The 26,410-nt window shown below is 60.2% G+C and overlaps 1 protein-coding gene across 1 annotated transcript; it reads right to left on the reverse strand.

The window, feature by feature from the left end:
- Window positions 1-27: 27 nt before the first annotated feature.
- On the reverse strand, window positions 28-26,180 carry LOC122382775 (protein yippee-like 1). The gene is made up of 5 exons (XM_043368563.1): window positions 25,954-26,180; window positions 6,141-6,339; window positions 5,173-5,216; window positions 3,202-3,310; window positions 28-2,399 (listed from the first exon to the last, which is right to left on the reverse strand). Exons 2-5 carry the CDS (start codon window positions 6,246-6,248, stop codon window positions 2,310-2,312), a joined length of 351 nt encoding a protein of 116 aa, XP_043224498.1. The 5' UTR covers window positions 6,249-6,339; window positions 25,954-26,180; the 3' UTR covers window positions 28-2,309.
- Between the last annotated feature and the right edge of the window lie 230 nt (window positions 26,181-26,410).

Raw genomic sequence — 26,410 nt, forward strand, 5'->3', positions numbered from 1 at the left:
TCCTCTGCGCGGAGTGAGAGCTAGTAGTTACTGTGTTCCTCCGTGTATTTCTGGGTGCCCGGTGAAAACACACATATACATACATATACGTACACCATATACACACAATGCGCGGCGGCACACGGCCGCCCGCGGAGCGGCCGGGCGCGCGGCTGCTGGGTCGGTACTTCAGTTTCTGACGGCGGCGGCGGCGGTACGCGTCCGGTTGTTCCGCGCAGATCACGTATAAAACGACTATGTACAGATGAATATGAGGCGCGTATAGGGATTGCGCGGTCAGGACCCGGAATAGGACAGGACAACGCAAGGAGATAGGAGCCAGGGGCGCCGACGAGATTGCTGGTTAGTACCTTAGTAGAAACACTAATTCAGATACAGGTGTTGCCTGGCCAGTAATGTTCCTTGCACAGGCTGGTACAGATGCAAAGCTGGGGTAATTCAATGGCTGTTCAAAATGAGAAGACTGTTGCTACTGTTGACCAACAAACTCGAAGGAAAACCACGCTGAGATGGTAGTATCATTGTGACCTTGATGGTATCTTCCATGCGCCGGTGCGCGACCCCCGGAGAGACTGCCACCCGGTTGGACCGAGTTAGCACCCCGGGATCCAGTGGCGGGTTCGACACCAAACGCCGCTACTCTGGCCCGTTCGAACGTCCTTACTTCAGCGGAGATGCGAGCTCGGCACCAAACAGTGCAAGTGCGAAATCCAGGGCACCTCACAATTAGTACGTCTGACATGCAGTGCTTCGTAGCCTGACGCTACGTAGATCTGTATGTCAGGTACAAACTATGGGTGCCCTGCACCTCACAGTAACAGGTATTCACGTTCCAACCTCGCATCTCCACCAAAGTACCATCCAACGCCGACAAGACCAAAGTAGCGGCGTCAGGGGTCGAGAGCGCTACTCCGATCCGCCCTAGACCGGCGGACACTCGCGTCCCGCTCAGGACGCTCTGTTACTTCTGAGGGTCACGCCGTCAGAGATTGCAGAACGTCCCGAGTCACATCCGGGTGTCCGCCGGTACACGCAGCGGCGAGAAAGACGTCTCAAAAACGTCCACATCAATCGCCAGTGGTTAAAACTACTTCGAGTCATCCCGTCAACAGTAGCAAATCCGATCCCCGTTTGAACAGCCATGACATGACGTCCCAAACGTAACAGGTTGCGACTTTTTCAGACTGCAGTAACGCCACTGAATGAATGCCGAGAACTGGTTTACAATATGTTATCACGGTGCATACTATCCCCAATAATGCGCGGTCCTATACAAACAGCGAACAGCACAATTTTTAAACGCTCAAAGACCTATTTAGGTAAGTCCTCTAATCCATCGGAGAAACCGCGCTGCTAGAAGGATCAAGGCCAGTTGCATGGTACATTTTCGTTGACACTGATACGGGCACGCGCGTCAGTCGACGGGGGTCGGCCCGCGGGGGCGCTGGACGAGCCGACCGCTGGGTTCGGACGGTCAGTGGACTGCGGCTCGCGGCGCGACCAGCGCGCGGGACAGGAGGCAGGGACGGTCAGGGCACGCGGAGAGGGGAGACGGGGGACCGACGGCCAGACACGGGGAGAACCACCACCGGCCGCCAGCGGCACCCGCGGACAGACAGCGGGGACACGTACTTTACACTGCGGAATGTGACACGCTCCAACCTACAAAAATAGCCGCGCCCGCTCTACGATCTGTTAGCGCGGTGGCAAGCTGGCGCCGGGCCGGCGGCCGGGCCGTGCGAGCTGCTGCGTCCGGGCGGCGCGCGCGTCCCGACGCGGCGGCCTAGTAGCGACAGGTGGGGCTCGACTCACAGCTAGCTGGAGGCGGCGCCGCGCCGGCCCGCTCAGTGCGGGCCCCTGGTTAAGCCGGATGAAAGACTAGATCATGCACAAACATAACAGATCCCGGATTAAACGAAACACTTATTGCCTGTCTCAGTACGCCACGGTCGCGGATTGTCTTTGGTATGCACTTAAAGTGAAAGAATGACGCGCGCAAATTGGTTGAAAGCCGACAAATCGCGGACAACAGAAAACTGAACTGTCTACACGAACGGTCACACCTGCGCGGCAAAACAGCCTGATTCTACGCCTAAAGCGAACACAAATCACCAACAATCACACCACGGGCGGCCGGCGCGGAGAGCGAGTCCGGCCGGCCGGCATTGCCACCTGTCCATAAGTACAAGAAGTGAAGCTTCGAGAGATCGGCGCGGAGTGGCGCTCGGGAGGCGCGGCCGGCGGGTGGACCCGGCGGGCCGGCGGCGGCGGCGGCGCAGAGATCAGGGGCCCGGCGGACCCGGCGGCCGTCATTCCCAGCCGTTGTCCTTGATCATGTGCGCCAGCTCGATGATAAACTTGCCCTCCTTGTACTTTTGGCTGGTCTCGAACGCTTGCTCCTGCAACAGGTGGACGGTGAGTCATGCTCCGCTCCCGGCTCCGAGGGTCACGCTTCGACCATTGCTTCGCCGAGAGCTATCCATCGCCTTTGTTAGCAGTCACACGGCAAATGGTGTCAGGGTACACCACACTCAATACGGGGCACAACGTATACGCTGTACAACACGCGGTACATGGCAGCACTGCATTAGAGTACTCCGCACAAGCCACACGCCACAGGGACAGAGCCAGGCGTTCGGGCAGAGTCGGGTCACCCCGGGTCGCCTTTGTCCTCCACACACGCACCCACGCACCCCTCCCTGCCCCCTCCCCTCACACAGCCGCTCGACGTCGGTCGCACCGGACGGCAGAGAGACTGCGTGGACACACAGCCTGCGGGCATTGATCGGACTCACTGCGCTGCAAAACAGAGGCCGCCGGCCGCCGACCGAGCCGGCTCCCGGCGACAGAGACGCAGACGGGGGTGCGTCAGTGTCCCGCCACCGGGCGGTGACGGAGCGGCCAGGACCTCCCCACCGACAGCAGGAGGGGACCAACGCACGGACACGGCACACAACATGCTGACTGGCACGTCAGTGAGCCAACAGACAAACAGGGTGGGGGAGCGGGAGCCGCAGGAGCTGGACAAAGAGCGGTACAGGACACCGGCAGCTGCCACCGCCGCGCCTGCCCAACCTCTCGCCACAACACCGTTCGGCGCAGCTGCAACGGGACCAACCACCCCCCCCCCCCCCCACACACACGCACACACCGAAAAACCACTGCCCTCCAATCAGTCCCGCTCGGCCGGCCGACACTCACGTATTTCCAGCCGAGGTTGGTCTTGCAGCACTCGCAGAAGATGTCGGCCACGGCGTGCAGACCGGTGAGCAGCACGCGCCGCTCGGCCTGGCCGCAGCTCACGTTCACCCTGAGGACGGACGGGACGGGGAGGTCACAGCACCGGTCACCACACGGATCCGACACACCACGGCACACACTGAGGCAGGGCACAGGGCGGCGCGGAGGGACAGTTTCCTAACAGGTGGCACTGGATACAGAACTGGGTAAGGCTGGGAAGGAGAGCATCAAAGGACCTTATCCTTATGATGTCATCATAAACAATGAATTGAAAGGCGTGACGTAATGCACTATACTCTGAAGGCCATTTGTTGAGGAATAAAGCCGCAACTCTTGGCAAGTTCACACAAAATACTGGCCTCCAACCACATCGTACAAAACAATGGCCTCCACCCACAGCCTATCGCTGCAGTGCAGTCGGCGTCCGCTGCTGACTCAGAGAGGTTCAATGCAAGTGGCGCATTCGTGGCCGGGCGTCGGCAAAACCTCCCATCCTGGGGCAGAGCAGTGATTAGTACTGACTCAGAAAGCGGGCAGCGCTCGGCGGCAGCACGGAGTATCGGTGCCGGGGAACGGCGGAGGGACGGAGTCTCGGGACCGGGGAGCGGCGGCGGAGCTGGGGAAGCCGCAGCGTTAGGTCACAAAACCTCGGCGATCGCCAGTTCTGGCCCGGTGCCGACCGCTCCTTCCTGCTGATGTAACTCTCCGATCAATACTGATGACGGCTGGATGCGACCGAGAGCCGCCCCCGCCACCGCCGCCGCCGCCGCCGCCGCCCGGACGGGACGGAGGCAGGCCGAGAGGTTACAGATCAATACAGCAATGTCAACCGGTACCGAGAGGAGAAGGGCAAGCGGACGCTGGCCACAGCGCAATCTCAAACCCAGCCCGTCTGTCTTCCTCCCTCTTCTTCTCATTCTCCTCCTCTATATACCTCCCTCCCTCCCTTCTCTTTCTCTCCTCCTTTCTTCCTTCACTCCTCAATGATCTCCAACACAATGTTTGACTTCCGTACAATCGCCACATGGCCCGAGCAGCGTAACGATGACCTCCAATGGTCTGCTCGCTGCTGGAATCGGCTGAATAATGCGCTCGAGATGATGAATTCTACATGATACGGCGCATATCAAATCGTTCTCGTTAGCCAGGATTCATGCATGATCAATCGCATGGGCCGTTCGTGCGCTTAGGAACACTGCTGCATGACAATAGCGCCGCTGGGAGGTTTCTGAACACAAATGTTTCCCCTCTGCCCCTCAAGGACCAGCAGGCTGTCCGGCAACCAGTGGGGTCAGCTGAACAGACTGTGAGAAAGACACTGCAAGACAGCGCCTGCAGCAACGCCGTCGGAGGAATGACTCAGGCGTGGATGTCGATTACAATAGAAATAGGGACATTTGTGAGATAGCGACTCGTGACTGAATCTTATACGGAACTACAACAGTGCAACCATCACTGCTTCCTCAGATCAAGCGGGATGCGAATTGCCAGCGGCCCCAAAAGGGACGTCTCGGTTCTGCGCGCCCACTGAGCGGCGATGTTTGTGAGGCGTCACCCGCCGAGTGGGTGGGGATCGCTGGCGGCCGCCCGGGTGGTGGCACGTGCGCGGCGTGCTCCACCGTCTGCCGCCTGAACTACCGCCAGGAACAACACACCGGCCACCGGCTCCAAACACACAGCCGGCTGAGGTCGGTGGCCCGGCCGGCAGGGGGCGCTGCCGGAGCGCGCCGCGCGGTGGCAACCGGCACCGGACCGGCCCGCAGAGGGCAGCACCGGAACGGCCGCAGCTGAGGGGTAGTCGCCAGTCGGCCGTACGGTCTCACTCCCAGCTGGGCCTGAGTCACCGTCGCGGTCGCGTGGCGACAGCACACGTGCCCGCCAGGGTCTGAGGCGGACCCCAGAGGCCGCCAACAGCCGTCCCCCGGTACTTACACAGAGTTGAACAGGTAGGCGCGGCCCTGGCTTCCCTGGAACGACTGAAACACGAGAGAAGGGGGTCAAACTACACGGCATACGGCACGGTTCGCGGTCCGCACCCGTAGTACGTGCGAGGGCGCCAAAATAACACAGCGATAAGAAACTCGATAGCAAAGGCTCGACATTTCATAGCTACAAAGGCAGTATCCGGCAAAAACTTTCGATGGCGGTTCCGCAACACTGCGGCAGTGCCCTGATGATACGGTGCAAAACAGGTCAGCTCCAGCACATACTAGCTTCCTCCCGTCCCCTTCATTTATATCCAGCACGGCCGTAGTACCTGCACCGGTCTCCCAACACCCAGAAAGGCACGGCTGATCCCACTCGGTTCCGGCTACCGCCTCTGCCAATCCCCCGACCAGCATGTCCCCGCCGCCCGACGGACAAAGGCGACTCAAACCTACCGCTGAGCGGCAACGAAATCACACGGCCGACAGCCGTCAGCGATTTACCGTGCAATTTTCGGTTTATGGTTGCCTCGAAAGGCGGACAAAGAAGTTCGCGAACAAAGCAGACCTTCGCAGAACCCGAAGCGGTCAAATGACGAAAGGCCCAGGGCTGGGGCGGCTGGTCACAATCAGCAGTAGGCCGTGCAGTTTTACTGATTCGCGGGCCGCTCGTCGGAGCGATTTGCGCCGTGTCATCACCTCCCAGGTAAACATAACGTGGAACGTTTGGCCAGCAGCAAAAAATAAACATCTCCCGTCACAATTTAGGTCATGAAGTCAATCGCTGTTTACGACTGTTTTGCTTTGAGAGCAAACACATGCACGTCCAAGGTGTGAGCTCAGCGCTCGCCCACCGTCCACTTGGCTCTCTGACCCGCAGCTCAACTGGCCGGCCCCGTAATCGCCTTTAGCCCGCCGAGTCGCCGGCACGGGCTGGAAGCCCGCCGCGCCGCGCCGGCCGGTCGGCCCGCTCACCTTGGATATGAGCTCGTCGTGGTTGGCCAGGTGCGCGCGGCAGTGGATGCACGAGTAGGTGCGATGGCAGCTGGGCAGGTACGCCTGGAACGTCTTCATTCTGACCATGGTCCGGCGCGCGGCCGGCTCGCTGCGGTCAAGTGCGCACGACGTCGGTCGGCCGCACGCTCCGACCACCCATTCACACGGGTTGCACGTGCTGCAGCGAAGGTGGTCACCGGGGGCTGTCAGCGGCCGGCGCAGCCAGCGCGGTGGGGCGTCCGTCCTCGGCCGCCAGCAGCACAACACTGCCGAGCGCCGGAGACGGCGGCGGCGGCCGGGACGGAGCGGCGCAGCGCGCACCGATCAGCTGACGGCGGCGCCGCGCCGCTCCGCCCCCGACCGTCGCGCGGCGCCCGCAGCCGACGACCGAGCCCGCACCGAGGGAGGGAGGCAGCTCCGACACTGGCGCAGCCCCGCATCCCGGAATACACCCACACAACGGACAAATGATGCTCGTACCCTGGAACACACACACACAACGGACAAATGATGCCCGTACCCTGGAACACACCCACATTGAACAGCTGAGCTATGCACCCTGACACACACCCACAGCGAATAGGGCCAAGGCGAACCGTTTACCGCAGTGGGACAAAATCAAACGGGAGGAGAGACAGACAATGAAGGAGACTTTCAGTGCGGCACTTCAGGATGACGAATGACATAAATACGCCGGTGCAGACACGGGTAGAAGAAATAATAAAAAAGATCAATACAGAAAGCCGAGCAATGGTTGCCTCACGACAGGAGCAACTTAACTAACTTGCTTTGCTTTACCTACATAAAGGAGTAGGTACCAAATGGTAGAGTTTAGAAACAAATATGGGTAAAATAAGGTGTGCTTTTTGTGTGCTCTCTAGTTTCTGTCTGCTTTGTGTTTCTGATATTTGTTCGATCGACATAAAAATTGTAGCTTCGGGAGGCCTAGCCAATCCCTTTCAAACGAGCGGACGATGAGTAGCACATGTCAAAGTTGCAGCCCAGCCTCTCCGCGCCGCTGCACAGAGGAGAGTCGTCGTCAGCGGGGCGAGGCGGCAGAGTTGTGGCCATGGTTCGAGGGTCGGAGGAACCGATGAGCGGCCGTCCGTCGGTCCGGTGGAAATGAGGGGATACTGGGAGGGACGGCAGTTCGACATTGGAGATGTGCAGGGGGCAGCGCACCGGACTACCCCAAAGAGAACGACCGGGGAGTGTGGGCCACGGCGGTGAGAGCACGAGAGCAGGCTCAGTGCGCTGCGGCGCACAGGCCGAGCTGTCGACCGCTGACGACTGACGCAATCGTCGAGTACGACGCAGTGAGTGCCGGCGGCCGTTCATGGGCAGCCGCGGCCGACCGTCCATCAGAATCCCTCTCCGGGGCACGAGCTGCGCCGTCAGCGCCGCCTCTGATTGCGACATCACGGTACGTGAAGGTCGACCGCCAATACAGCCGGTAAATGATGCAACTTCGCCGCGGTCGGCCGTCCAAAGAGCATTTGTGTCAGCGATCTCCAGATCACTTAACCATCGATATATGAAGCGAAATTATTTACTTTATCTACCCTGGGTATACCTAGGCGTCTAGGCGATAATCTTCAGGTCCGGAACCATCATTAGTTTTCATAGTTTTCATTCAGCCGGATATTTCAAGTTGCACATGGGCTATTATGAGTCGGTAAAAAAAAAACTATATGGTTTAGGAAGTTGAAAAGTTATTGCATGTACTGCTTGGGACAGGAACATCGCTGACACGCATCAAACGTCTTTATACGAGCAGTCTTGTCGATTTTATTAGGAGTAATAATCGCCCATGACAAATATTCATAGCTCGTGTAGGCTAGATCCTCTGAATTCCAAGAAGGAACGCAATAAGGCTCCGCGCCAGTAGCACGTCATTCGAGCTGGCGAGTTTTGGTAGTCGTGCAGCAAGAATTCTCATCAGATCTACGCACTGCAGCGGTCGTACTCGTGACAGCGCCGGCGGGACCAGAGCTCACCAGGGGCGGATCCAGAAAATCTCCAAGGGAGGGGCCATTAGAAACCAGGAGGCCCCCCCCCCCCCCATAATCCCACCTGTTGGAGGCCCCATCTTCCCACTTGTTGGCCCCCCCCCCAAAAAAAAAACTGCGTCTATTGAGCTTATCTAGCTGTTCAGGCAACATCTCAACATCTGTGCAGGCTTGGAGGCCCTCTGTGCAGGTTAGGAGGCCCTGTAAAAGTGGTCATCTCTGTGAGTATAAGAGACCTCCAAGTTATGAAAAGCTTTACCAATCTTCTAACAAAGAAGTCTTCTCAGCTAGTCTTCTAAGAAATAACTAAGTGGGTAGGTTAAAAAAAAACTCATCGGATTTCGGCCACTTTATTTTCAGGAGGCCCCCTTTTCAGCTTTTTAACTTTTTAACTTTTTATTTTATTTTTGAAAAAAATCGGCCAAGGGGGGGGGCCATGGCCCCCATGGCCCCCCCTTGTATCCGCGCCTGGAGCTCACTCGCAGTTCCCGCGACGCAGCAGCGCCACCGGGGCGCCGAGCGCCGGGTGCTCAAATGCTAATATTATTCGGTCCAGGTCGGCTATTTGGCAGGGGTGCGGAGAGCAGCCGATCACACCAGCTCCGATCGCACGCGTCGTAACCACGCTTCGCCACGTGACACAATAACATTTCGGACACGATCTTCACCGATAGCGAGCTCCAACGTAAATGTTTATCAGCCATCAACTGCGTCGCCCTCTAGCAGCCTTGACTGGAGCGGGTCAACGGTCGCAACAGCTGCCACAGCCGACTGATTTAGAGCTTCATGGTGGCAGCGGCGCGGCCGTTGGCGGCGCAGCCGCCGACGGCGCGCTGCGGCGCAGCTCCGGCCGGCCCGACACCGGGCGCCGGAACGGTCTGACACCGGCCGGACACCGGTCTGATCTGACACCGGGCGGACATCGGGCGGACACCGGGCGGGCGGACACCGGGTGAACACTGGCCGGACACCGGTCTGCGACACCGAGCAGACACCGGAACGGTCTGACACCGGGAGCGGACCGTAATCAGACCAGGCAGGCACCATGCGGAAACCGGACAGTTACCGCGCGGATACCGACGGACACCGGGAGCGACCGGTCAGAGCGACCGGTCAGCGCGACACGAGCCCGCCTGCTGATCTGGGCTGACAACCAGTACCCCACCTGGGTCACCGTGCCGGGTCATAAGGTCGGCTGACAACTGAAGCCGCCAGGGACGCCGTATCGTCGTGCCGGGTCAGCATGTCAGCTGAGTGCTGACCAACTGAGGCCGTCAGGGACGCCGTATCATACCAGCCAGCAGGAGACCCCGTCTATTGCCAGTCCCGTGTGGTGACAGCATTACTTTAGCACTGCGATGCTGCATTCTTTCTCGTCTACATTGTGGCGATGGAGACGCGGAGATGGAGAGGACGACAGGTCATACCGTGACACGATTCCGCTCCGGTTGGCTGCAGCCGGATGGTATGACGGCGCCCCTGAGGCCAGGTCACACCAGTCATCGCTCTCCGGCGTGGCACTGTAAGCCAGGCTCAGGCTGGCCGGTGGGTCCGCTCCCGTCCTCAGTACAGGTAGGTAAACGGCGCTAGCACAAAGCTCGCTGAACCGCGCTGCGTAATGGGAAACCGTCTCACCGCCGCGCCGAGGCTCCAAAGCGCAGCTGCGGTTTGGAGCCATCTCACCGCCGGAGCCGCGCTGCGGAGCCTACTCCACAGCCGGAGCTGCGCTGCGGCCGCGGAGCCGTCACGGCGGCCGCCCGCCGGGGAAACTCCGCCGCCGCCGACGGCCGGGGCTCGCTGAGCCGGTACGTAAATGGTAACCACCGTCGTTTTCCGCCGCTTTCCCGGAGCTGCGACCGTCGTCACGGCACAGAGCATGTCGAACAGGACACTGCCGGCTCGGATAACTGCGCAGTAGGCACCGCCTTCTGCGCACGCCCGCTCCGTCTCGCTGCATTGGGGCTCATGAACATTGATCACGACCGTACGTTGGCCGGGTATTACTTATCGCCCCCAGGGGCTTGGCGCTCGACATCCCTGCGCCAGGGAGCACGCCTCTCTGACGTCCATCACATCTCCACCGCAGCCGACCAACGGACGGCTCCGAGGAGAGACACTAAAAACGGCGGCGCTCCATCCGATCGGCCCTGATCGACCGGGATAGAGCGGGGTCACTGGGCCTCCGAGGACCAACAAAAAACAGCCCCGTGCGCCCGTCCCAGTCGCCCGCACCCCATACCAAACAGGGCCTCAATCAGGCGTCCGCCGCTGCCGCCGCCGCCGTTGAGTCGGCTGGAAGCGGACCTCGGCGGCGGCGCCGCGCCGGTGGTCTATTTATAGGCGGTCGACGAGCTGCGCCACGCCGCGCCCACCGCCGCCTTGTGCGTAGAAGCGGCCCGTATCGGACCGAGCTGACAGCGGCGGCACGTGAGCGGTCAGTGACCTCAAAACCACGGCCCGTCCGGCTGTCATGAACTACGGCGCCGTGCGACTCTGACGGCTGCTCGGAAGAGTGGCGGGGCTGCCAATTTTCAAGTCAGAATCCACACAGGCCGTGCAACGCGACGGCGAAATAAGCGAATATTTTTGGTGACATCATGGAGTTTTAATACAATGAACTATATTTGACCCTCGATGATGGAACAAAAAGGTAGCAACTCTTGACACGGTACTTTACCATTTTCCTCTATATTCACACCTTATACAGAACAAAGGTTGTCAGTCTCACCGACTCAGAAAACCCGCCGCTCCCTCGGTCTCAGACATACTGCTGGCGGGTTAGGGTGGTTGGCCCTGACTGCCCCCCCCCCCCCAACCTCGAGGGGTTGCGGAACGGGTCACGGCACCTACCAGTCAACGCTGAAATCAGACCCCAAATCTAGACGGTCCGCATGTCGCGGCCAGGTAACCACGACCAGGGCGAAAGTTAACCGCTACCCGAACGAGCGTACTAGAAGCGGGCCAATCCCAGCACTCAGCACGGGCGAATCATCATATGGGTGGGGCTGGACAGCAGCACCGGGTGGCCTGTCAGTTCGGCTAGTTCTGTATGCAGCGTGCAGGCAGCCCATGCCATATATGACCCGTCTGCGGCGCGCCGGCCCGGCTCACGCACAGGACGCGTGGGTGCTACGGGCGGAGGGAGTCCAGCGCCGGGCCTGGTCAGCAGGACTGCGGAGCCGCCCCGTGCCGGGAGGTGACAGACAGTGGGTGGGTCGAGTCGTGAGGCAGTCGGCAGGCGGCGATAACTGTACGGGTCTCGACGGGATAGTAGACGGCCGAGACACGGCAGCGGACGGCATAAGGTCGGATCGTGATAGGACATCAAGCGGCAGAGTCCGGGCCGTGACAGGACAGGACAGCAAGCGGCACAGGCCGGGCCGGGACGTGACGGGACGGGGCAGCGGATAGCCCAGACGGACAACAGACAGCCCAGATCGGGCCGTGACGCGGCAGCAGACGGCTGATACAGGACAGGACAGCAGGCAGCCCGGACCGGGCCGGCCGTGACGGGCGGCGGCCCCAGGCGGCGCCGTGCCGCCTGATACGGTATCGGCCGGCCGCCCCGCGTCACTTCCACACGCCATGGCGCAGTGCCGGCCACACGGGTAACCGGCATCGACATATGCGGCCGACACACACACAGCCGAGCAGCCGCCCAAACACGACCTACATTCGCTATCAGCGGAACGACGCAGCATCGCGCCGCGAGCCGGTGAAAACCAGCAACATTTCACCGCCGGGCCCATCAACGCTTCCCCGAACTTTATTAGCATACAGTTACTTTATTTATCCAGCCGGTTGACAGATGGTCTGCCACATGATTCTCTTTGTTAGAAATCTTCAAAGCACCGGGGCTTATGAAGCTGTCAGTGGCTAGTGCTTCACAGCGTTTAGGACAAAGGGATAGCTGAAAACTTTAATACCCACGCACATTTTACATTTAGCAGTCATCGGCGTCATCCGATGCACAACAGCAGACTTCCACAAACGAGTTGATCATGCATACCTTTCCGCTCGTGCTCACTAGCGCCTCTCCTAGACAGCGCCTTTTCCCTCCTCCCAGCTCATGCCGTACAGCTCTCCACGCGTGGTCTCCCAGGGCGTCAATAGTCGGCTCCACAGCCCGGCTCCGATTCCACGCGCTCCGACGGCGCCTGGGGAACAACGGAGCCAGGGAAAACGCCCGCTCTGGGTCACTTCCCGAGCGCCGGCCCGCTAACGGCGCCGACGGACAGAGCCGCGGCCTTATAATACAGCCGCGGCCTTATAGCTCGGCCCCATATGACGCCGATGGCATCCTGCGCCCTGCGGCCAGGCCCACCGTGCTGTGTATGAACTGACGACATGGCGCACAGCAGCAGACACTGTTTGGTCCACCGTACCAACATAAACAGCCAGAGCGGAACACACAAGGCTGCCGGCTGCGCTGGGTCAGGGCCGGCTGGGTCAGATACCTACACCCCCGTCTCACGCCCGCCACGTTGCAAGCTGTGCCATGAGGGCTGGCAAACAATCACACTTAGCCAACATGACCATTTCTGGAGCGGTCGTGATGCCGATACGGCTGTCTCCTTTGATGGTCGCCGTTGACCGCGCTGTCCGGTCGGGTTCAAGGCGAGCCACTGCACTGGTGCTGCGAGCTGCTGGCCTGCGCCGCCCCCTGAGAAGCTGCACCGCCTGCAGAGTGCAGACGCAGTCGGCAGTCGCCGAGGCTGAGCGGCATGCCAAAGGCGGCACAGCGCGCCCGCGGCGCCCGATCAGCGACAAACGACGACCGGGTGCGGCCGAACGGGCCCACAAATCGGCTGGACGTCGGTCCATCGCGGCCGCCGCCCGCTGCGGCCGCGGGCCGGGGAGCAGGGCGGCTCGACCGTGACCGGCCGCCGCGCCGGGTCGGCAGCATCGGCGGCCGTTGCCGGGCGACCGGCCGGTGGCGCAATCATAACACATAACACAGAGGCGCGGCCGGCGCTGACAGGCAATGTCCGTCCTCTGTTGTGTGACTCAGCGCGACTGGGAAGGGCCGGCGCCGAGCTGCATGATATCGCAGGGCGCGAGACGTGCCCTGCTTTGCGATGACGGAACGAACAGAGCTCTCTGTCACAGAGGAGTCAACAGCGAATGGGATGGCATATCTATACGGCAACGTTCCACAAATAGAAAAGGGCCCCACCCCTTGTCATAAACAGCTGAGGTCAGCGGAGAGGAACTGAGCTGGGCCGACCGCCGAAGGGTCTCTTTCGTCTGAAGCACGGCCCGGCCCGAAACCAGGCTGAGCCGTGCAGCACAGCATCGTTGTAGCGCGACAAAGGTACATGCCGGGCAACAGATCACCACATTTCAAAGAAATGCGCCTGGGGCATGAGACCAGAACTGGCTAGTGGCTACCGAGTAGTAAAGGAATCTTGCTGGCTACCAGGCACACATGGGCGACACGATGACGATCGCTCTCTGAAGCATCTCGCCTTCCCGGGAGTGACGGCACTCCTCCCGATCCGTCGGACGGCGTCATCAGGTCACGTGCCGGCGTCAGCGCGCCACGCTACCCCGAGCCGATGACACAACGCCCGCGCGGCCGGTGGCGACACGTGCCGCCGCCACACGGCCGACCGCTTCCTGATGACGTATGATCACAACAAAGACGGCGACAGCGCGGCGCCGGCCGCTCATGACGCAGTCGGCCCCCCACGAACCGGTGGGGGGGGGGGGGTCGGGCCGCGGCGCCGGGCTGCCGACGGCTCGCGCCGCTTGAATTGGGGACCTGATCCAGGCTTGGCCGAGCAACTGCGCAATATCGGCCCATTAGCTGGCCGCGCCTGCCGCCCGGCGCGGCGGTCTCTCGGGGACCGACTCGGTGCTGGCGAGTCCCACCGGCCGGCGGCCAGCCCGCGGGGCTCCTCTGACCTTGACATTCACCTTGGACAGCCACTCGGCCGCCGGCGCCGCGCCCACCTGCGACTCACTGTCGCCAAAAACGTGACGAACGACGGCAGATTTAGAAACGACTCACTGATATAACTCTGGCAATCAGGTAGTCACGTTGCAGGAAAGCTCACATAGGCGCGTAATTCATACGCAATTACAAAAAAGGGACAGTCATTGGCCTGCATTAGTTGTCCGGCGCTGGCCGACGTATGTAGGTCAATGGATGTTCTCTCAGCGGGCGCAGGGCTGAGATGATTCAGGAACTGATGGGAGCGACCACGGAAGACCATTAGGCACCTCTTCCCATCCCGGCCAAAGACAGATGGGCGCGCGGACCAAATTGGCTGTCACGTGGGCCTCCGCCGCCGCCGACCGACCGCCGACCGACCGCCGCCGCCGCGTGGGGCTCCTCACCACGTGGCGCGGCTGGGGCGGGGGCGGCCGTCCGGGGTCGACCCAAACAAAGCCGTGCGACCGGCGCCGGCGCGGCGGCCCAGCTGCGGCGGCCGCTCGCCGCCCAGCTGGCCCGGCCGCCGCACAAAGACGGGGTCGGGCGGTATGTCCGGCGGGCCGCCGACTCGGCTGGAACGGTCACATTAGGTTCCCGGGACGGTGACCGACGTGCCGTCAGCGCGGCTCCGCCAGCTGAGTACACGGGACAGACCCGTTCGTCGGGCGGGCCGCCGCCGGGCCGCTCAGCTGTGCGCCCAGCTGGGCGGCGCGGTGTGGCGGTGTGGCGGTGCATGGTGTGGTGGCCCACCACGTGCCGCGGCGCCTCCTACTGCGCAGTACGGTGACGGCGAGCTGGGACGCCAGTGACGCTCCGTCGACAGAGCTGGCCGGCCGCCCATCGATCGGCCGACGGAGGCCGCTGCGGGCTGCGCAGTTCCCGCTGCCGGCAGGAAGGACCGTTCTCCGAACTAACCCATACAGCGGCGGCCATCCGCACTGACCGCGCATCACCGGCTCCCGCCTCCCGGCCGTCCGCGCATCGCGGTCACAACTCGGCGGTGACAAACGCCAGCGCCGCCACTTCACACAATCCTGATCCGGGTACCCAGTAAAAACGCCATGCAAACTAAGGTTACATCACGTGCAATATGAGGAAAAATCAGTCGGCTTATCATACAAGGTTATTTCTGCTTTGGTGCAGTATAACGTCATAGAACTGAGCAAACCTAAACGAGGCTACTGCGCAGTTGAGGGCACTGACCGGACCCAGTGCTTGCTTTTTCACTGGATACCAGTCATTTTTGGTGTATTCAGCAGGACAATGGTGTTTTGATGGCTTGTCGGCATCATCACTGGCAGTGTCATATGCACGGCTAGCCATAAAAGGCAGGCACTGGGACGGTTAACCCGGATATTCAGTGGGGAATCGCGTTTAAGAGGCTCACCCGTCTTTGCATCATACCATGCCCTATAATCTATATGGTGTTCGAAAGGCTCGCACGTCAATCGTAAGCAACTGCGCTTTGAAGTATCGCCCATATATCTTTCATGTGGGAAATACGTTAAAAGACGGGTGGAGCGCTAGAACGCGGCATACACCCCTTACGCAACTGCGGTTGGTCGGTTCGCCTGTCTGTCCACCGAATAATGATGTAGGAACGGCTCGTCCGTCTACACAACAACAGGCAACGCATAGAGTAGGGGTAGACAGATCGACCTTCACAATGCCCATGCGACAGACAATGGTGCTTGAGCGTGACGCCCATCTTCTTAGCAGGCCATTGTGTTCATAAAGTTGGCCCGACTATCTATGGCAGGCACTGCACAACTGCGCATCCTGAATGATGCGTAATGCGTATGCATATACACACATCACGCATGCACCTAAAGCAAAGAATAAGCGCACGAACGGATCGGTCACGGATCGAGCACGGACGCTGTCTGCCAGTGACCCGGCCGGTCACGGATCAGGCACGGCCGGTCACGGATCGAGCACGGCCGCCGTCCGCCACAATAACCCGGATAGTCAGTCGCCGTGATCGATGGTGCACTATTTCTGACACCGGACTTCGCCCACAGGCCAATGTGCCAGCCCATCAGCGGTACTGAGCGAGCCCACCAACTGCCAGCCGGGCGCTCCAATTATAACCACAGGGTACGCCACACCGATTCTGGAACCATTGCACAATGTTCTGATAAGTCCACCGCCATGTCAAGGGAAAACGAGGGAACTCAGTGGGACAGCCCGGGACGTATCAGCGCCTGACCCAGCTGTGAAGCGTCATCAGCACCCCGACAGACCGGCTCAATAGCAGGCCGATCCCTGACCTCGTTATCAACACCAAATATTTACACCGTCCCTCCTCTGTCCGGCGGCGGACGAGTCGCGCAGTTGCAGAGCGGTGTCCCCCGGGCGGGGCGGAGCGGGGCGGGGCGGGGCGCGGTTCAGGGCCGTCCGTCACCTGCAGGCCGCCTCCTCAGGTGTTGCCTGCTGCCGTGTGGCACAGCGGGCTGTGTGAGATGCACCGCCTGACGCCGTGACGCGACCGGTGCTGGCCCACTCGATATCGACGCAGCACGAGGTGACACAAAAACCTGCGGCCCGATCCGCCCCTGCACCTGGCTAGGACGAGCGAACGATTAGACTTGGCTTAGAGCGCAGCTAGATTACGAGTGAATAACGCCGAAACTACTCGTCTTTAGTCAGGAGGAAGCGAAGTGTCCATATCAAAAGCAGGACAGTCAAACAGGAACACGACTCATTCAATAAACAGAGCTGGCATGTCCTGTTGACTGTCACACACCCAGACTACCGGCACTGCCCTTTTTGCTTGACGTTAAAAAGTATACCGATGAGACATCAAGCATGGCTGGTTGTTCGATCGAGTGGCGGCCTGCCAGCGCCGGCGGTTCTCTGTCTGGGTGACGTAGGGAGGCGCCGGTCGGGATCGGGACCGGGGAGGGGAGGCTGCGTGAGCTGCGTTTGGCTCGGCCCAAGGCCAGAGCTGCCGTGACCGGCGGCCAGCGCCGCTCCCCGTATAGATTGTCCTGCAGCGGGCCAGCTCGCCATTATTGCTTGGAGTGAGCGGCGCCACACAGCCGCCAGCGGCGCACCACTGCACTGCCCCGTCCAGCGCACCACGGCGCTGGGCGGTCCCCTGAGCCCCTGTCCCCATCACAGCCGGCTACCGAGGCGAGCTGCAGAGCCAGGCACCTCAGCTGAGTGGCAGCTCCACCGTCCACAATACACACTGGAACATGAGGGCGCACGGGGGAAATTAGCCAGCCGCCTGATCAGCGACAGAGCCGTCCTTTGGCCGCGCCTGGCCGCGGTGCGGCCGGTGCCGTCTCCGTTTCCCACGGCGCGAGGCCGCGCCGGTTCAAGGACGGCCGGTGAGCCGCGCGGCCCGGCCCGGCCCAGAGCTCCGTCAGCGCTGCGGCCGCAGCTCGGACCGCGGTGACCCCAGCACGGCACGGCGGCGGGCTGCTGCCGCAGTGTCAACACTCGGCGCCGGACCAGATCCGGGACCGGCGCCGACCACGTCTGTTTTGATTGGGAACGTGGAACGGGATTAGTCTGGCCGGCATCTCTCCCCTTCCCCCAGTTCTAATAGCAGCGACGGAATCTTGGCTGCATCATGCCGGAAAATACCCAAATCAACGTCAAAAGTCGAAGGAGTGAAGGAAAGCAAAAATGGCAAGATATTGCTCACGGGGGCCCTCGGTCCCACATCTGAAAAATTCAGCTGATTACCAGTAGCCTTGGGATGCCGAGATGGGACAGCGTCAACAAAGAAAAAGCCACATTCAATCGTTTGTACAAGATGAGCCATAGTAAAAACACAGCAGGCCACGAGAGCCAAACATGTCCTAAAGCCCGGCGGCCAGCCGGATGGGCAGCCGGACAAGCAAGCAGCGAATGCACCAAACTTGGGCCGAAGGCCGATCGTGCACTTTGCACCGCACGCTCTGTTAGCAAATGTTGCAAGGTGTTATGTCTAGACTTAGTGCGGCGATTATGTAGTCTAGCGCTGACGCAAGTGAGCTGACAGCGCCGGGGCATTGCATGGAGTGCAGTGCAGCATCGTGCACTGCGCCGTGCACTTTGCAGACGGGAAAACAGAGCCTCGCCGACAGACCGGCTGTTGCTGGGCGGGCCGCCGGACAATCGGCACCACAAACACAACGACAGCGCTCCGTACTCGCCGGCTCAATGTCACAAACACACACTCAGCCATTCGGCGGGCACATAACACACTGAGCGGCGATGTGTTGTTTGCCGATACCGCCGCGGGTCCGGGCGGTTGGGCGCTGGCCCGTTGGGCGTCGTTGGCACAGAGGCAGCATTTCGCCGCGCTGTAGCCACGTTCCGCGACTTGGCCAGCCGAGGATGAGGAGCGCGGAGGCGGCGGAACGGACAGTGAGCGCCGCTCCGCGGATAAAGCGGCATCCTCCGTGCACAGCCGGCCGCTAACGGCGCGGCGGCCGCGGACCGTTCCAGAGTCGGGGAGCGGCCGCGTGTCCGACCGGCTCTGGACAAACAGCGGCGGCTCAGCCCGCTGCGGGCCCAGGCCGGTCTGATCCAGCGCAGGCCCGCGCGGTGGTCGGCGAGGTCCGGCTCCGTGCACCGCTGAGGGGCAGCTGCGGCGGTCCGTCCGCTGTACCGCGGCGGTCACGGCAGTCACCGTGCCCTCTGCGGCCGACGTCCGGCGTTGCCCAATAGGTCGTCAGCACAGCATTGCTCCTCGCAATGCCGGGCGGAAGCCGGTCGCGGTAGGAGAGAGGGCGAGAGGGTGACCGCCAGAGACCGACCCCAGAGGCCGGGCAGGCCAGACCAGCCTATTCTATTAGCCGAGAGAATCTCTGGCCGACCCGCCGTCAGCGGTGACCCAGAACGGAGCAGCGCTAATGCAACGGACGGACCAATTACGGCGCGGCTCCGGGGTTCACCCGAGACGATTGGACGACGCCCGAAGCGGGCGTCACCTCGCGTGAGCGGCGCCATCTCATCAGACACGTCTATCTCATCTGCCGGGGCGTGAGCGTATCTTCCCGACGGTTTGGCCTGTCAGCCCGGCCCACGTCGCGTGAGAGTTGATCCGGCCGGGCGCGGCTCTGTACCGTTGGCAGTGCGGCGGACGCGCCCCGACCGTGTTCTGATCCTTCTCGGGCCGCGCTCCGCTGCCGCTCCGACGGGCCCATCTCAGAGCTATTCGGCTGTAATCCTGATTTGGCGCTCGCCTGTCGCCCGCCGGAACTGCACCGACAGGCGCCAGGAGACGCCTGTCAAGCCCGGCGATCCCATCGTCAGAGTCCCAGCAGCGATCCGTGAACGGACGCGTCAAATTGTCCCGGAGGCCGCCCAACTTCGGTGGCTCGCCAAGTCCCGGCAGACAGAAGACGGACGGTCAGGTCAGAGCCCTCAGCTGGCAGCTAGTGGACTGCCAGCCCCGGCTATGGTCTGTGGTAAGCATCATATCTATTGTTGGTTGTTGGCTGCTGTTGCCGCTGAAGGAGACACCTATAGACGAGCCAGAGGCCATCCATGAGCCAGCTATGGCCGGCTGCCCGCCGCAGTCACAGCTGGAGAGCTCGTAACAGCTCACTGACACCGCGAGGAGTTCCTCGGCGCCACCGCCCATCAGAGTCGGGCACGACAGAGCGCCGATCCTGAGGACAATTACTGTAGGCCGCAGTCGGCCTCAATCACACGACCCCGACGGAGCACGTCCGTCGGAGGGCCACAGTCGGCAATGAACCGCGCGTCTGCCTGTGACGGCGACAAGCCGGCTCGGAAGTTTGTTGGCCTCGGTTCAGAGAACAAACTCTGGGAGAATAAATTGGCCACGAGCATCCACGGGCGACTGGGGCCGATTCCCGGGTCGGGGAGGTCAGAGAGGTCGCGGGGTCACCTTCGGTTCGGGTATTGGAGAACCGCTTAGAGAACGGACCGACGAACGGCGCCGGGCCAGAGAAAGCCGCTGCCCAGCCGGCCCAGCCGCGAAACCCTCAGTCTCTGCACTCTCGGTCTCCGTCCCCGGACCGGCGCGTAGCTCGGCCCGCCTCTTGCGCTGCCATCGCGGTGCTGCGGCGCCGTCCGGCCGCGCCCGGTAACAGCAGGCAGCGCCGCCTGGGGCGCGCTTCCCGCCCGGCCCGTTCCGCCGCACCGGCCACGGTGACCGGTCGGCAGCTCGGCGCGCGGCGACCGGCACCGCCCGGCCCGGGTCGACGGCCCGCCGTCCGGAGTCGGACAGTGCTCCGCGGCGGCAGCTGGGTAACCAACCCGACCCCGCCAACCCGCCCGGGAAACGCAGCAACACTGTGGCGCCACTGTATTTATAAGGCGTGGGAGACGGCCCGCACGACGACTTCCCAAAATAACTTCTGGCTTGTTACATACATACCTAACATAACATATCAGCGCGACCGATTTGCATGACCGCAGACTGCCCCGATAGTGCCGATTACCATAAATAATGGAACTACGAATGGCGGACCTACACATACAGAATAGACATACAATGCTTCGTTTGTGATCCTACTTCCCGAAACTGCGAAATACTATTAATTCGCGAAATACCCACCATCCGAAGATCGGATCGTCGCCCTACGCAGATGGTTGCGCAGCCGTGGCAGCCTGCACTGCAATCTTTCATCATGTAACCTTTGACCTGGCGATCAACCGAGATTGTGAAACAAAGCAACTCTAATTTGGGGAGGGTGACTAGGACAGACACAGAGACAGATCTGCCGAAACACAGACTCAGAAACACGACACATTGCACATATCGGGGAGATTATCTTTGTCTTCAAGTTTTCTGCCGACAACATCAGAGGATTCTGTGGTCGCTCGGCCGTCGTTTCTGGGCGAGCACGTCGCGCCATCCGAATCCACTCAGCTCGGCTGGCGTCGGCAGGTCCCGGCGCCGGCTGGCAGCCAGTTCCCAGAGTTCTCATCAAAACCTGGCCGCCGCCGGCCGCGCCTTGTTATTCCGCCGCCGCGGACGGCCCGTCGGGGACCGGAAATCGGGTCACGAGCGCCGTCATGGGCCGGCCAGACGGTGCCAGCCGCTCCATCCGGCCCGGGGGAGCGGCGGGCCGCGCCTCCACTGTCCGGCACGACTCCGTCCCCACGGAGAGGGGTGCCCGGACGGCGAACAGCTGTGTGCACGGACCCAGTCAGCTGGGAGGGATTTCCGCTGAAACAAAGCCTGATCCTGGTGGGCACTGGCGGCTAGCTGGCCAGTCTCCGTGAGAATTAGGAACAATGTCGGTGTGGCTGTTATAAATTGAGGCAATGTAGACAGAGTAATGGTGGAAGACAGTGGACAAGGCCGTCGTCACGGCCAAATACAGTCAGCAAACATAACGCTCCCGAATTATGGGAGGATGAAGTGAATGACCAAAATAACCAGCACTTATCGACCGTATTCCAAGGTTGCTTGAACTAAGAAGCATATTGGAGGCAAGGCGAATAAGAAAATAGCACAGTAGGCACTTGCGAGCTTGACGCATTTGGTGTAAAACATCGGCATACATTTAAGCAAATCGAAGTAATGAGTTGTTTGTATCACACATGTAAGCTCTGGTGGCCCCATCCGTAAGTTCCAATCAATCCCGCCGTCGGTATGGGCAGCTGCCCGGAGCGCTGCCAGCCGGATCCATCGTATCAACAGGGTCGGGTTCACCGGCCCTCCGGCGGTCCCCGGTCGTCACACAGGGTCAACGGCGGTCCAACATGCACCGGCGGCCACGCCAGCGGCGCAGCCGGTTCCCACAGCAACGGTGGAGTCGCATTCGCCGCGGCCCGGTCCGAAACCGGGTCTGATCCAGGCGACACTGCCGACCGGCCCGCCACTTCCCCCGGCCGTCCTTAGAGCCGGCGCTGGACACTGATGACCGGCCGCGGCTCCGCAGAGTGGGGAGCGGGGAGCGGGGAGGGCCGCATGACCACTGCACCGGACAGGGAACGGCTACACGCCAGCTGCACAGCCTCCGCACTGCTCAGCGCTTATGCCGGAGCCTAATGCTCCTGTTTCTTTAAATATCTCCTTCCAGAATAGTACTCAGTACGTAAAAGCAATTTGTGAGAGATGCATGAAACTGTTATGACCTAGAGCGGCTGGTTGCTAATGGTTTCCCGGATTTCTGGCGATGTTTTATTTGTTGAGTTATTTATGAAATCCCGCAAAAAACGGGAGACTCGACTCTTTCAAAATCGCTTGTGAGGAACTCTCTTTTATAAGCATCTTTTAATCTTGGGAAGCACAAAAAGCTTCGTCTTTGCAACGCCAGCCAATTCCTCTGTGCACCGTCAACAGCTTTGTCAGAAAGCAGGCAACTATCCCTCTGGCCCGCCTCTCAGAAGTGAAGACCTCAGGAGGTCTGTCTCTGCCCGGCCAGGTCACCGGGCGGACACGGACCGCTCCGTCCGGCCGTGCCAAACAAAGGCTGGTCGTCCGGTGCCCGGCAGCGGCACGGGCCGGGCTCGCCGGCCGGCCGGCCGGCTCTTTGTCCTGCAGTGGCGGCCGGGCGGCTGCGCGGTCGGCGCTCCACTCCGCCCCTGGTGACCGTTCGGAGCGGCGGGCCGCGCCGCGAGCCGAGCTCGGCAGAGCGGCGCAGGCGACCATCTGTTGCCCCGACCAGCGCCGGGCGAACGGTATGGTCCGGGTTTAGGTTACACCAGATGAAAATGAATGTCTTTGATCCAAGCGACCGCAGCAGGACCTTCCGACATCCCGGAGATCGGATTCCGCAGCTCGGGTGTCAGAAGATGAAGCCTGAGTCGCTTGCATGGTCCTCTACCTAATGCACCCGGCATGCAGCTTATAGTAAGGAATGATGCAAGGCCCGAAACATTCGCCAATTCTGAAAAAGCCGTGAGGCTGTCCCAGTCAGCTGGGCCGATGTGCTATCGAAGCTTATGGACGCATAATGGCATGGACGTTGACACACCCTCAATGCCCAGCCAGCTAGCGATTGTTTTTGCTATAGCCGACGGTGCTAACGCTCGCCCAGATTACAGATCGCTCTTTCCAAGTTCAACTCCCCATCCTAAAGACAGCATCCATGGAAATCGGCGCAACAGCCCATTGACGCTCCACATTCCACAAGCCTACTATCAGAGTTCAACACAAAACGTTGAAACATTCACATGCCACCTGTAGGCATGAATGGGTGGGATGAGCAATCAAACTGCCAAATATTTGCAATGAACTTTTGAACAATGAACCGCGGTAATATTCACGAACATCACCAGCAGGGCACGCCCGTTGCAACAGCGCCAGTCCAGGTGGCCATTGGAATACCGATCGTTCAGCAATATTCAGCGCGCGGCCAGCCGCAAACAAACAATGGCACGGTCGGCAGCACGGTCTGAGTGGAATTCCTGCCGGGCGAGACGGCACCTCTGATGGGGACCGATGACGCCGAACATGAATACCAGCCGCGGGCCCCACTTCCCTGACGGGGAGGCTGTAAGAGTCAGCCAGCACGGGGACGGGGAGGGGAGCAGCAGTCAGACGGAGTGACGGGGAAGGCCGCGCGTTCTGGCGACCTCGCAGTCCCGGTACAGCGACAAAACCCGGCGAGCTGCGCGGTGTCGGCGCGGGGCCGCCGATCGATGACCGGTATGTGTCTTTGTGCGGCTCGGCGGCGGTCGGGCCGTACCTGGCCGGCGGTGGGCCCGGCCGAGCGGATCACATCGATCGGACGCTCTGCCCCCTCCCCCCGCCCCGCCACTGCCCACCATCGATCCCCATCGACGGCCAGCGCCGCCCCCAGGACCCATCGGGCCGGGATCCGGCCGGCGACTGGCGCTGTTTGTGCCGGGATCCGGCCGGCGACTGGCGCTGCTTGTACTGCGGTCCAAGTCGTCTGTACCGGCGGCCGGCGACTGGGGCTGTTGGTGCCGGGATCCGGCCGGCGACTGGCGCTGCTTGTACTGCGGTCCAAGTCGTCTGTACCGGCGGCCGGCGACTGGGGCTGTTGGTGCCGGGATCCGGCCGGCGACTGGCGCTGCTTGTACTGCGGTCCAAGTCGTCTGTACCGGCGGCCGGCGACTGGCGCTGTTGGTGCCGGGATCCGGCCGGCGACTGGCGCTGTTTGTACTGCGGTCCAAGTCGTCTGTACCGGCGGCCGGCGACTGGCGCTGTTGGTGCCGGGATCCGGCCGGCGACTGGCGCTGTTTGTGCCGGGGTCCGGCCGGCGACTGGCGCCGTCTGTGCCGGGGTCCCGCCGGCGACTGGCGCTGTTTGTACCGGGATCCGGCCGGGAACTGATGCCGTTTGTGCCCGGTGTTTGTACCGGGGTCCGGCCGGCGACTGGCGCCGTCTGTGCCTGCAGTATATACGGCCGTGACGGAGCCGCCGCCGACGTCAGCCGCCGCCCGTCAGACCGGTGTTCTCAGACCCAACCGGCTTTGTGCGGCTTCCAGATCACTGAAGGCGCCCGCTCAGCTCATACGAGGAATATCTCAAAATACATACACTGGCCGATATACTTATGTTGGCTGGTAGATATGATGGTGTATAAAGGAAGCAATGCAAGAAACGTAATTTTATCCATGTCACATGTAAACAACCCACGGCCACCCATGAAAGTACAACTTTCTTTCAAACTGCAGAAGATTTTTTTTCCAGCCCAGAACCCTGAACCGTAACGTCAATGAGATTAAAGGTAACCACATAAGATGCAAATGTGGAGAACGGAAACTTTCCAGAGATTTACATGAAATTTACTTAGCTGAAAAACAGCGTAAATGGTGGAGCGTCAGCAGCCGTAACTTGCCAGCAGAGGGCCCGATTTCCTTCAGTCAAAATGAGTATGCAAAATGAGTTTCATAATATTAGTTAAGTCGTCTTAACTATGGTCAGCCTTTACTTATTTTCTTGAGGTCACCAAACCCAAGCCTGCTTGAACGTTCAAAAGAACGAGTTCCGTGGAATGGGGTCTGTCTGCCCCTGCCTAACCTAAAAAAACTCACCAAACAATAAATAAGCAGGTCAAGGGTCAGGTAAAGGTCACGTGGCAGGTCAAAAGTCAAAATCAAACGTTTTAACATTTTTGGCATCTGCAGGCCTCATCGGCACAACATCGTCTCATGGATCTCATGCACAACGCACCCTACGAAGAAAGTGTGCTTGCGGCCCACCATACATCGGTCAATGTCACAGTCAAGGTCAGGACACCGGTCATCACAAACCGACCGTTGAATATGGTGGGTATTATGGTTGTGCGACACATTATTTGGAGTCACTGTTCACATAACATGCCAAGAAAAAGTCCCCCATACAAGTGATTAGAACTCAAATTTCATAAAACTTGAGGTCAAGTCTGAGTAAGGCTGCAAGATCAGATCAGAGGAGTCCAAACTTCAAAATGGGTCATTCAGAGGAACATGGGTTGGCGCCTGTCCATTTTTCCTATCAGGCAACAAATTTAAAGGTATAATAGTTTGTCAAAAGAGCGGCGATCCAATCTAATGACGGTGCCCTCCATTCCACGGTGACCTGAATGCGCCTCTGGTCCGCGGTACACGTGCTCGCGAGAAAACACGGCGATGCACAACTCACAAGTGCCATGACTACCACGTGCGCACACTGACACCAATGACTGGGTGGCCACTGTCTGAATAGTGTAAAAGCCTTTCCAAATTTTCACACTTCGCATTAACGTTACGCAGAGTAGGCATAGTCGTAACCGTCGTAACCGCCAAAACCATCATGGCGGAACTCTGGCTGCCATTCAACACCGAAGATCATATTTTCTCGCATGCACTGGCTCTGAAGTCTAAGGCACGCAAACCAGTGACAGTACCAGAATCTCGATGATACAACACATTTGGAGACACAGACAGAAAAAGCGAAGTTAGAGACGAAAGCATTACTGACATGGGTACTCACCGAACGATTGAGCCCCACACCTCCACGGTTCAAGCGTGATACTGCTCAGTCCCAATATCTGCAATTTACTTCAGACTCTTCTTGATGGAATCTTCAATGTTAAAAAACTGGCAGCATCAGTTAGGAACCCATCCCTACTCTATGGGAGCCAGTTCCCTTCTGAATCGAAATGCGCATTCTGCGCGACGCCGCCACTGCGCAATGTTTTCCTACGATCTCCTTTGTTTTGATCAGCTGTTCGAGGTAGGTGTCCTTGAGCGAAAAAGATCATCAAGGATAAGTCGGAAACTAGGCCAAAGAAGTCTCATAAACAAGATAAGTTTTGTAATGCTGTCTCGATGTTGAATGTAAACAGGCTTTAGGGGGGAAAATTAACAACTGAGAAGTACATATATCAGTACCGATCAGTACTAAGGTCAAGACACGGTTTTCGATACGCCAGCGACATCTATCAGCC

This window comes from Amphibalanus amphitrite, unplaced genomic scaffold (genome assembly GCF_019059575.1).
Source record: "Amphibalanus amphitrite isolate SeventyFive unplaced genomic scaffold, NRLGWU_Aamphi_draft 000146F_arrow, whole genome shotgun sequence".
In the NCBI taxonomy this organism is placed as follows: domain Eukaryota; kingdom Metazoa; phylum Arthropoda; class Thecostraca; order Balanomorpha; family Balanidae; genus Amphibalanus; species Amphibalanus amphitrite.